Here is a 12500-nt window from a genome sequence, read left to right as displayed (position 1 = left end):
TGTAGTGGTGCGTGGTATTGCCCCTAAAAGTGGTGTATCCCTGAACCCCTGCCGCATAAAGATGTTGGGGTTGTCTCGTAGGCAAGACAGGGAAAACTAACATTGAGTTCTCTGCTTCCTTTACTTCTTTCCTCCCCTCCCTCCCTCACCCAGACACTTCCCCCCGACACTCCCTGACTGACGCCTTGCTCCTCCCGGCCTCGTCTCTGCCGCCTCGCCTCGTCTTGCTGTTCGCTGTTCGCCGTGCCTCGCTGCAGTGACGTGGCTCTTCCTGCGTGCTGTTGAGGTGATGCTAATGTGGTTTATGTAAGGGTGACTGATAGGAAGGTAAAAGTTTTGTTGTGTGTGTGTGTGTGTGTGTGTGTGTGTGTGTGTGTGTGTGTGTGTGTGTGTGTGTGTGTGTGTGTGTCTTTTTTTTTTTTACACCTAAGGATTAACACCTCTATTTTACTTTCGGTTGCTCCTTCTCCATTAAGCCTTTTTTTTTTTTTTTTTCTCCCCCGCTTTCCTTCCACTTCATCCATAAATCTCCTCTTTGGTTTGACACTTTTCTGTGCTGTCAAAATATTTAGTTCACCAGTTTTCATTTTTCTTTTCCCTCTCTCCCTCCTTTTTTGTTTTTTTTTTTTTTTTCCATGCATGCATTATACCAGGTTATTATTTATTTATTTATTTTTTTCTCCCTCAGCAGTACCGTGGGTGAGGGTGTCGGTGAAGGGCAGAGTTAATCATCTATGTGTACGTACATTTACTATTTATTTTGATTTAGTGTCCATTTTCACAACTATATTCTCTTGGTTCTTTTTTTTTTATTTTATTTTATTCAGAAGGGAGGACCAGTGAAGGCCAAACAAGAATTATTCAGAGAAAGGGGGGTGGGGGTACTGGGGAAGGGCGTGCTGGTTATCTTCTCCCCCTTCCCCCCCAAAAAAAAAAAAATAATAAATAAAAGAAAAATAAAAGAAAAAATGATAAAATAAATGGATAAATAAATAAAAAAAATAAAAACATCAATAAATAAACAATAAAACAAACAACAAAGTTATTATCGTGCTTGGCTAAAGAAAAAAAAAAGGCCGTATGGGAAAATAATCCTCAACTTTACCCTCCCATCCATGTTTAACCCTTTTTCTTTTTTTAATACGTGACATTTTTCCTCTTTTTTTTTCAGTGGTAGTTCTTTTTTTGTCATAAGATTAACTGGATCCATCCCTGTTGTTGCGGCGACGCGGTGAACCAGCCAGTCTTTTATATCCACGTGTGAGTGAATAAGTAAATAAGTGAATGAAGTGAATACCGCTCTTACTCAGTCACGCTCCCAGCAACTCCGTGTATAAACAGTGGACTCATGTTCCTTATATTCCATCAGTTGAATTATCACCTTGTCTGGAATGGAAGCAGAGTGAAGAATTGAGAGGGTACAGTGTGGAAGACAGGTATGGGGCACAGACAGAGGAGGTGGAGGGGTGGGTGGAGGGAGGCGAAGGGCGGGAGGGCAGCGTGGAGTTACTGTTGTTTTTGTTTCTCCACTCTTTTATCTTTCGCTGTGTGTTTGGTGGGGGGTCTTTATTTATCGCCCCCCTGCTTGTTTCTTGTGCGTGTTGGGGGGTAGGAGGGAGAGGGGTTTAATATGTGTGTGTGTGTGTGTGTGGGTGTGTGGGTGGGTGGGTGGGATAGGAGAGAGGCGTGTACGTGTGTGTGTGTGTGTGTGTGTGTGTGTGTGTGTGTGTGTGTGTGTGTGTGTGTGTGTGTGTGTGTGTGTGTGTAGCTTAAAGAGGAAACGTGCTTCTCTTTGCGTTGTATGATGTATTTACTACGCTTCAACATCATCAATACCACCACCACCACCACCACCTATCTATCTATCTATCTATCTATCTAGGTCCTTCTTCTTTTAACAAACATACCTGAAGTTTTTGACAGACTTATTTATTTACTTGTCCCCTCCTTTACGTGTCCTGACATGTTCTTGGGTGACGGGAGGGAACGAGATGTGACAGATGGAGGGAACAAGATGAAAGTGGAGGGAAGAGGAATGGAAGGGAGACTGGGAGAGGTGGAGTGGTAGTAGAAGGGATGGCAGATGGAGGAAGAGGAAGGAGGAGGAGGAGCAGGAGGAGGAGGGGGAGGTGAAAGTGGAGCAGGTGAGGGTGAAGGTAAGACTAGAGTGAGGTGGATTAGCAGTGGAGAAAGAGGAAGTGGAGTGAAAGTGGAGGTGGAATGGGACGCTGGAGAAAGGTGGAGGCGAAGAGGTGTTGGGAGGGAGGGAGGGAGGGAGGTGGGGTGAATTTTGTGATGGGGGTTTGGGGAATAGATGGAGCTTTGTACATAGTTGGAGGGGAGGGGGGGAGTAGTGGGGGGTGGGGCGTCACAGGTCACCGCTTTTGTCAGAGTCCGGAGGGGAAAAATAAATAAAGTAAGCCAATTTATCGCGCCGGACGTGTAAAAGACGCGGACAATTGGGAATGAGTGGGAGGAAAAATGGAAAAAAAAAGAGAACTGTTATTTTTTTTCCTTCTTCCGCTTCCAGTTCATTTTTTTTTTTACGTATTTATTTTTGGTTACTGTAATTGTTAATGAGTTGAAGAGAGAGAGAGAGAGAGAGAGAGAGAGAGAGAGAGAGAGAGAGAGAGAGAGGAGAGAGAGAGAGAGAGAGAGAGAGAGAGAGAGAGAGGAGAGAGAGAGAGAGTATCTTTTGTCATTATCAGTTTTTCTTTTATTATTGTTTTTGTTTTGTTTATTTGTTTGTTTGTTGGTTGTTGTTGTTGTTGTTGTTGTCGTTGTTGTTGTTGTTGTTGTTGTTGTTGCTGATCTCTATATTCTTCTTTTTTTTCTTCTTCGTCTTATCATCATCATCATCATCATCATCATCATCATCATCATCAATCATCATCATCATCACCAAATTATCGTAGAATAAATTAAGTGTTCATAGTATATTCAAGCAACGTTATCTTCAGTTTGGCTTGATTAGGTAATGTTAGGTTAATTTACCTTAGCCTACATTAAATTACCTTGCGTTACATTATATTAAGTGGATGACAGGTGAGAATAGGTAGACATGCCCAATATAGGAACTCCCACGTGTAAGCTTGAAGTCTTTTCGCACCAACACTCATTTTCCTCCCGTCCTTATATCATTAGTAAGTGTAACACGCATATCCGTCCCAGGTGTGTCTTAAGTGCACCTGTAGGGCCATAAAGCACCTGGCCGGATGATTTACACCACCTATTAATACTCCGCCAAGGAAGGAAGATAGATTACGAAGCGGATGACTGATTCACAACCACCTCTCCTCTCCTCCATCACCTCCTCCCTCCCCCCCCTCCGCCTCCTGCCGCACTGTGTCCTTTGGGGTGATCGGTCTTTATATTACAGGGGGGGTCTATTCAAGGGATGGTCTTCATTATTGGGGTGTGCTTTGTGGTGTTTGGTCCCTTTGTTGTGTGTTTCCTTCCTCGGTCAGTCTTTAGTGTGTCCCTGTTTCAAGGTCTTTTGTGTTTTTGTTTTTTATTTGTTTATTTGTTTATTTTATTTATTTATTTTATTTATTTTGTTTATTTATTTTACTTATTTTATTTATTTTTTTGGGTTTGTTTTGTTTTGTTTTTCATGGGGTCTTTTACTTAAGGGTCTTTATTTTGTGTTGTTTTTCTTTGATTTTTTTTTTTTGTGTTCTCTCTTTTTTCTGTGGGCATTATTTATTTACTTATTTAATGGTATTTTTATGGGGGTTTTTTTTTTCCAGGGGTCTTTTTATTTTACTTTATTTTTATTTATTTATTTTTTTGAGGCGGTGTTTTATGAGGTGTTATATTTTTATCATTATTTTTTAGGGGTCTTTATTTTATTTTATTATTTTTATTTATTTTTTATTTATTTATTTATTTACTTATTTATTTATTATTTTTTTAAGGAATATTTTACCAATAGTGGGTCTTTCTGGGTGTCTTATGATGAAGTGTTCGCAGTGGGTCTCAGTGGTCCTCCTTCAGGTCTCTGCGGGGTCTCTGAGTGCTGCTGGCGTGAGGTTCCTTTGTGATTCTCGCCGCTGGAGGTGGAAGAAAGTTGCAGACAAAAAAAAAAAAAAAAAAAAAGTCAATTTATTTACAAGAATGAAAGTGAAAAGAGTTTAGCATTACATTGTTCCTTTTTTATTCATTTATTTTTCGTTTATTTATTATTTATTTATGTTTAGTTTTATGTGGAGAAGTATTGCAAGGAAAGTCTTTTTTTATTATTTGTCAAGGTGAAAGAAATTAAAATAGAAAAGAGACCACGTTTTCTCTTTTTTATGATTTTTTTCTTTCTTTAGTTATTTATGTATGCCTGTTTTCCTTTTCTTCCTTGTCATGTCTTTATTTATTTTTTTCCTTTTCGTTATGTGCTTTTCATTTCTTATTTACATATTTCATACTATTCATTTATTTCAACACAATTTTGATTTTTTTTTTTATGATAATTCCTTTTAGTCCAATTACGGATATTAACTGCTTTTTTTTCAGGATACAAAAACAAGGGTTGATTCTCATTTTTACTAGAAAAATGTTGAACTGCAACATGTCAATACACTGTTTTGATATTTACAAGTTACAATCATTAATGAAACACGCGCACACACACGGACACACACACACGCACCCGGACACACACACACACACACACACACACACACACACACACACACACACACACACACACACACACACACACACACACACACACACGGACACACACACACACGCGCACACACGTACGTACACACATCAAAAAAGTGCACATTTGTTCACCTACACGAACTGTTTAAAATATTATTCTGAGAGTTGTATTGTTATTATTAATATTATGATTAGTATTTAGTATTATTGTTATTGTCTTTGTGAGGGAATAGTAATATCATCATTATCGTTATCGTCATCATCATCATCATCATCATCACGGCCGTGATCATCGTCATCCTGCTCCGCCTCAGAATGAGCGTCGGCTGCTGGGTGGGGATGGGGGGGATGGAGGCACACACACACACACACACACACACACACACACACACACACACACACACACACACACACACACACACACACACACACACACACTACAGCCACGCTTCGCTGAACACACGCCCACACATGTGCTTGCACAATTAGCGCATCAACGCTAATCAACGCGGTGGGCGGTGGGCATGCATCCTTACACACACACACACACACACACACACGCACATACACTGGGTGGGGGGTGGGGGTTAGTGACAGTAACAAACACTTACCAAGAGTGGTGTGGGCGTGGTGTGGGGTGGTGGGGAGTGGGGGGTGCAGGACCAGCATCACAGGGGGGGGTGAGGGAGTGTGGGGGAGCACACAGTAAAGGTCATCTGGCCTTCCTCAGGCACTTATTGCTGGGCGCTAGAGGCGGGCCGAGTCGCCCTCTGGCCAGGTGCGGGGCCCGCGAGCCTGACGCGGCCACGTGGAGCAGCCGCCAGGGTGGGTGCGGTACTCCCCGGGGGTCACTGCCCTGGGCAGGGCCTCCGCGGGGGGCACGTCCAGCCCATTATAGAAGGAGCCGCCGTAGTAATCGACGACGTGAGCGTGAGGGGCGTGCTGCTCCAGGGACGTGCAGGGGACGAGGGGCGGCGGGCTGTGCACGTAGTCGGCCGCCGAGAGCACCGTCGCCAGAGGGCGCCGCCATCATAGCCGCAGCTCGTCGTACGGCGGGATCTTGCCCCGCGGCGGCGCTGGCACATGCACGGGCAGCAGCGGCTGGGACTCGGCGGGCATGAGCCGCGGCGGCGGCGGCGGCCGCGGCAGGGTGGCCTGCTGCGGCTGCTGCGGGTGTGGCGGCGGGTGGTGGTGGTGCTGCTGCTGGTACTTCTGCTGCGGGAGCGGCTGTGGCTGGTGCTGGTGTTGGTGCTGGTGCTGGTGCTGGTGCTGGTGATGGGGCGGCAGCGTGTGGGTGTGCGTGCCCACCAGCGTGGCGCTGCCGTTGGGCTTGGTGGCCATCGTGACGGGCGTCCACCGACAGTCTATCTCGACTGGCGGGTCGGCGAAGGCCTCGGGGCACTCCGAGATGTGCGTGAGGGCCTGAGTCTGCGTGAGGGGCGAGGGGAGGGCGGCGGCGCCATGAGCGAGGTGGGCGCCGCCAGCAGGCTTTTGGGTACCTCCAGGGTGGTGGTGGTGGTGGGCGGGCTGAGGGCGGTCATCTGCTGGTCGCTGCCCGCCAGGCTGCCCTGCTGACTCTGCTGCTCCTGTTTGTCCCGCATGCGTATCCTGTCCCGCTGGTAGTACACGCCCGCGAAGATGAGCAGGTTGAGGATGAGCAGCGACACGCCGATGGTGATGGTGACCGACAACGCCGTGGAGTACGGCATCACACTCACCTCCTCCGTGCGCGCCTCCTCCACGTGGGCGGTGGGCGTGGCCGCGTCCGGGGGCGGCCGCCGGAAGCCGCTGAGGGGGCCCCGTGTAGTGGTGAGCAGGGAGAGCAGGGAGGGCGTGGCGGTGCCGGAGCCAGGGGACGCGGTGCTGGCCGGCGTGGTGGTGGAGGTGGTGGAGGGCACCACGTAGTGTCCCGCCATATGGCGCAGGGGCCGCACGGGGCCAGAGTACAGCGCGGGGTCCTCGTACCTCGAGAACAAGTGGTGCACCACGGACAGCTCCTGCAGCGCCTCCTCAGGGTCTGTGTCCTCGCGGCCCTCGGGATCCCGCAAGCTGAGGAACTCCAGGCGCCCCACGCGCTGCAGCCGCGGCACCAGCCATGTCCACAGCGCCAGGGGCTGCGCGCGGTAGTGGTGCTCCGACCCAGGGTACCCGCCTGTGGAGGGGCGGCTGCTAGTGAAACATTGACACACACACACACACACACACACACACACACACACACACACACACACACACACACACACACACACACACACACACATTACGTACCCACAGCCAGGTACTTCTGGTGCACGGGGTCGTACTTTTCCCACGTGACGCTCCTCACCAGGTTGGAGACGCGGGTGCTGGTCACCAGGTTCTGGTCGTGCCGCAAATTGGGATTCCTATGGGGAGGGAAGGGGGTGGGTTACCAGTGTGTGTATGTGGATGGGTGGATGGGTGGGTTGGTGGGTGGGGAGGTATGACCTGGCCTCCTCTCACCTGACCTGCCCTGACCAATCACCACCAGCCATGCATAGGAATGAGGCTGTTACGTGACGCTCACCAAACTTAACGCGCGTTCAATTAACCTAACTTATCCAATTAACTCGTTGACTCCATTTTTTTTTTTTTATTGAGTGGCGCACATTATTATCGACTAAGTGAAGTTGTTTTGAGTGTTAACCCGGCTATGTTAATTTAATATTATCGATGCATGGCGCTGCTGAACAAATAGTAGGGACAAACTTTTTTTAATGCCCGTTTTTTTCCTTATTTTCCTATTTTCCCTTTCCTCTTCCTTCATTTTCGCTTTTCAAATGTTCTTATTCTCTCTCTCTCTCTCTCTCTCTCTCTCTCTCTCTCTCTCTCTCTCTCTCTCTCTCTCTCTCTCTCTCTCTCTCTCTCTCTCTCTCTCTCTCTCTCTCTCCATTTCCTTCTTCACCCATCATACATCTCGCTCTTTAATCTAATTTCCTTTTCTTTTTCATAATTTCCTCTGCCTTACACTGACATTTCCTTTCCCTCACGTATTATTTTCCTCTTCCGTCTTTTTTTTTTTTTTTTTCGTCTCGTCTTTGTTGTCGCTAGTTTCTTTCATTTCACATTAAAATCCCTTTCTTTACTTTACTTACCCTTATTTTTCATTCCATTTCCTTAAATTTTTCACCTTAGTTCCCTTCTCTTTCCTCTTCTTTCCTTCATTTTTCCATCCATCTCTTCTTTCTTTACTTATCCTTACTTATCCTCCATTTCCTTCCCATCATCCTCACTTTATCTCATTCGCTTCATTTACACAGATAACCTCATTTGCCTCCCCATTCCCTCCCCATCATCCTCATCTTACCCTCACCTTCACTCCCCTCGCATCACTGGCGGCCTTGAGAGGAGAACAAAGGCGGTGAGGGGAGGTGGGCAGGGCAGGCAAGGTAGGGGAGGTAGGTTAGGTTAGGTTGGGAAGGGGACATGCTTTCAAGACTCACCCTGCCTTGGCGAAGTTAGCGAGGAAGGTAAGCATCGCCTCAGACACTTCTCGGTCTTGTCTCGTCCAGTTTCCAGTGAAGACCCCGAGCTCCCCGACCAGCGGCGCCCCGAACACGTAGGGCAGCTCCCCGCCGTGCACGCTGCCTGTCACGCCCTGTGGAGGAGAGGGGCTGGCTCAGGGTGTCTGTGCGTGTGGAGCAGGGATGTGTGTGTTTATTCCCCTTCGTACCCTTGTGTGGTGTGTCTGGTTCCTCTTCGTGGGTGTGTGTGTGGGTACGTGTGAGTGTGTTAATTTCTCCTCGGCAGTCCTGGTGTTTCCGCCGCGTGCAGGGTGAGAGTGAGGGAGAGGCAGTACTCACGTAGGGCCTGGAGGTGTGCAATGAGGTGTGGTTGAACACGTAGAAGTACTGGTTCTTGTGGCCCATGCGGATGTTGCTGGCGGCGGTGAGCAGCGGCGCCACGTAGAGGGCGTCGCTGAGCGCTGCCAGGGTGGCGTCGCGGATCTCGTAGGGCTGCGGATCTGGCTGCTCCCAATTGGTGTACTCGTTGACCAGCGAGATGAACACCTCGTTGAGGTGGTAGTCGTAGGCGTTGCGCACCATCGTTCGAAAGATGCGATCCCGCCGCTCCAGGTCAAAGCCGCGGTCCACGTCGTCAGCCGTGAAGAGGTCGAAGGCCTCGTGCGGCACCACGCCGAACAGCAGGTCGTACTCGCGGTTCCCTTCGTCCGCACGCTTCCGCATCTCCCGCCGGTAGTCTTTCTTGATGACGATGCCGTCCACGCTCGGCCCGAACGGGTACAGGAACTGCGGCGCCGAGATGTGCACCGCCTGCAGGTCATCCAGCGATTTCTCCTTCAGGCAGTTCACCATCTCGTCCAGCTCTTTGTTTGAGGGCTTGGGCGGCGGCCCGCGGCGGTGGCCAGGCTCCGCCACTGGCGTCATGTTGGCCGTGCAGTTAAGGGCGCGACCGTATTTGAGGGCGTAGTGCGTGGGGTTGTCCACGGTGGCCCAGGGGCTGAAGGCCGAGCCGGACATGAGCACGGCGCGCTGGAAGAGGCCGGCCACTACCGCCGTTGACGCCATCAGGAAGTGGATGCACGCCGCGCCTGTGCCGTGCCCCAGGAGGGTCACGCTGCCGGGGTCACCGCCGAAGGCGCCGATGTTCTCCTGTACCCAGTGGAGCGCCGCAATCTGGTCCATGAGGCCGTGGTTCATGATGTGGCCGCGTCCGCTGGGGTCAGCATTGGTGTTCAGGAACCCTGGTGGAGGAGATGAGAGGCAAGGGGAGGGTGAGTGGGGGGCGGCCACAAAGAGGAGGCGGACAAAGGCTAACAGGACCCTGGACAGACAGAAAGACAGAGCCTGGAGAGCCCGCAGCCTCACCAGCCGGGCAGTCACTGTTTGGTTATCGGGCGCGGACGCTATTGTGTGTGTGCCGCCCGTGTGTGCCATTTGCTGCTATTACGTTTGCATACAGTGGGCTGGGTGAACCAGATCTTAGCGTGAGGCTGCAGCGGCGGGAGGAGGAGTGCTCCGGGGATGCGCCGCCGCCAGACTGCCTATTACACCGGATGAAGCTACCGATAATGTGTATACTGTTATTTATTCATGTTTAACGAGGGTTTAAAGGCTCCTCTATACTCGCGTGTGTGTGTGTGTGTGTGTGTGTGTGTGTGTGTGTGTGTGTGTGTGTGTGTGTGTGTGTGTGTGTGTTGCTAGTACGTACGAGTGGGCCACAAACTGACGTTCGGAACAAGGCAGGCGATGGTTAGCTAGTGTCAGGACATATACACGGTGCAGAGGGGAGAAGAGGAGGGACGGAGGGACAGAGGGCGGGGGGAGGGAGAGAGGGAGTGGAGGCAAAGGTGACATGGCAGCAGATATCACAACCAACAGTGGGTATAATTGGAGACACGCACACACATATTCACACACCGTTTCCAATTAATAATGAGCCTGAAGGACACACACACACACACACACACACACACACACACACACACCCACCCACCCACCCACCCTGTACCCTCTCTCCTCCCCCTTCCACACCCCCAACTCACCGAGGGGCCCAAGGCGGTAGTTGAGAGTAATAACGATGACATGTCCGTGAGCCGCCAGCACTGAGCCGTCATAAGGGTTGGAGGCGCCCCACTCGAAGCTCTCCCCGTGAATATAAACCACGACTGGCAGCGCCCCGTGTCCTGTCTTGTCTGCCACTGTGGGGAGAGAAACGCGGGGGTGAGTGGGTGGGGAGAGAGATGTAGGGGGAGGAAGACGAGAATGAGTGGAGAGATAGATTGAAAGATAGGAAGATGGATAGATAGATAGATAGATAGATAGATAGATAGATAGATGTAGAGGAGGAACACGGGAATGAATGGAGGTAGATAAATTGATAGATAGATGATTCTGTTCAGCCAAAGACAAGGTTCAGTGTGTAATATTGACTTTTCTACTGAAGGTTACGTTATGTTGGGTTAGGCTTAGTTTGGTTTGGTTAGGTTTGGTTGGGTTAGGTTAGGTTTGGTTAGGTTAGATTAAATTTTGGTTTAAGTTAGGTTAAGTTTAGATTCATTCATTTCATTAATTTCACTAGTACTGACACTCTTTCATCGCGAAGATCACAATTTGGAGAAAAAAAAAAGCCCAGAAATAAAGCGCCTGCAGATTAGAAGGCTCAAGTAGATTCAAGTAGAACATGTGGTAGAATCAGTATACACGGTGGACTTGGAGATAATTAAGTTATTATTCAGCTTGTTTAACGAGTACCTAAGTAAAAAAAAAAAAAGGAAGCAGATGAGCAGTTTAACTTATTCATCACATACTGTATCATTTATTAACTCATTGCAAACTTACGTAATTTTTTTCTCTCTCTCTCCTTCTTAGCCACGACCATTACTACTACTGCTGCTGCTACTAATACTACTACAGGAAGTTATTTAGTGCTTACTGTGGAGCTAAAATAAATAATGTTTCCTAGGCAGTAAGGAATGTTCACAACAGTTAGGCTGATGAAGGAAGGAACAGGAAAGTGGATGAGTTTTTTTTTTCCTTTATTTTTTTTTTTTCTGTACAGGAAGGGAGGGAAAGAGAAAAGCAAGATTGATTGATTGATTGATTGATTGAGTGATTGATTGATTGGTTGTGTAAGGGATGAGCCTTAAGAGGAGGGAGAAAGGAAGGGAGAAAGGAGGATGAGAGATAGTGGATTAAGTTTTCTTTACTGGAAGGGAGGGAAAGAGAGAGAGAAAGAAACAATAGATAGATAGATAAATAAATAGATTGATTGATTAATTGACAAATGAAAAATAAAAAGTTAAAAGACATGAAGAAAGAATGGAAATAAATGCGAATAAATTTGTTTTTTCATTACAGAAAGGGAGAGAAAGAAAAGGAGACGATAGATAAATAGACAGACAGACTGATTGATTGTCTCAGCAGTAGTGAAAAAAAAAAAGTTAAAAGAATGAAGAAAGAAAGCAATGAAACTGAATCACCTTTTTTAATACAGGAACTAAGGGAAGGAGAAAAGCAAGACTGACTAACTGACTGACTGATTGATTGACCAGAGACGCAGCAGCAACTGGGGTCATATAACGCCGCTCTGATACCAAGAAGGAATAGACGTGGAGTGAATGAGGAAGAAGATGGATGGGGATTGAAAGCTTGTGTTTATGGGCGAAGGAAGTGAGACAGGAAGGAAGGAAGGAAGGAAGGAGTAATGGAAGGGAAGGAGAAAGAAGGGAGAAAAGGAAGAGGAGGAAGACACAGGAGTTCTCAAGGAAGAAGTGGAAGGAACGAAAGAAGGAAGAGATGAAGATGAAAAGAAAGGAGTTGAAGGAAAGGAAAGAAGGGAAAGGAGGGAGGATGAGAGGAGGAAGGGGAGTAATGAATAGTGAAGGAAGAAGAAAAGAGGAAAGGAAGGAGAGAAGGATGAGAAGAAGAAAAAAGATAAAGGAGAGGAATGAAAAGAAAGGAGGAAAGGGAGGAAGAGAAGTAATGAAAGATGAAAGGAAAAAAGGAAGGGAAGGAAGGAGAGAGAGAAAAAAGAAGGATGAGAGGAAGAAAGGGATAAAGGAGAGGAAAAAGAGAAAGAAGGAAAGAAAGGATGAGAGGAAGGAAGACAAGAGGAGAAGGCTAAAGAAGGAGATGGAAGGAAGGGAAAGAAAGAGAGACAAGGGAGGGAGAGAAAAGTAAGTGGTTGGGGAGAAAGAGATGGGATGCTGGGGAGGAATTGAAGACCTTGGGAGGGCAATGGTATGTGTGTGTGTGTGTGTGTGTGTGTGTGAGAGAGAGAGAGAGAGGCAGGAAAGAGAGGAAATAGGATGTTGAAACGTGCACAAAGAGAGAGAGAGAGAGAGAGAGAGAGAGAGAGAG

The 12500-nt window shown here is 48.0% G+C and overlaps 1 protein-coding gene and 1 long non-coding RNA gene across 2 annotated transcripts in view; one reads left to right on the top strand and one right to left on the bottom strand.

Moving 5' to 3' along the window:
- LOC135115367 (uncharacterized) overlaps positions 1-12500 on the top strand; it is a 20768-nt gene that overhangs the window by 2412 nt on the left and 5856 nt on the right. Inside the window, exon 2 of the long non-coding RNA XR_010275970.1 lies at positions 154-286. This is a non-coding gene — a long non-coding RNA (uncharacterized LOC135115367). The remainder of the gene's footprint in view (positions 1-153; positions 287-12500) is intronic.
- The window catches only part of LOC135115363 (neuroligin-4, Y-linked-like), a 56924-nt gene continuing 48946 nt past the window's right edge, over positions 4523-12500 (bottom strand). The window contains 6 exon segments of the mRNA XM_064032055.1: positions 4523-6114; positions 6117-6811; positions 6928-7043; positions 8121-8275; positions 8481-9382; positions 10184-10339. Of these exon segments, the coding sequence (XP_063888125.1) occupies positions 5689-6114; positions 6117-6811; positions 6928-7043; positions 8121-8275; positions 8481-9382; positions 10184-10339 (2450 nt within the window). The 3' untranslated portion in view covers positions 4523-5688.

The sequence above is a fragment of the Scylla paramamosain genome, chromosome 29, assembly GCF_035594125.1.
Source record: "Scylla paramamosain isolate STU-SP2022 chromosome 29, ASM3559412v1, whole genome shotgun sequence".
Classification (NCBI taxonomy): Eukaryota; Metazoa; Arthropoda; class Malacostraca; order Decapoda; family Portunidae; genus Scylla; species Scylla paramamosain.
Note: the sequence above shows the minus strand (reverse complement) of the source record. Positions and strands in the feature narration are given on the sequence as shown.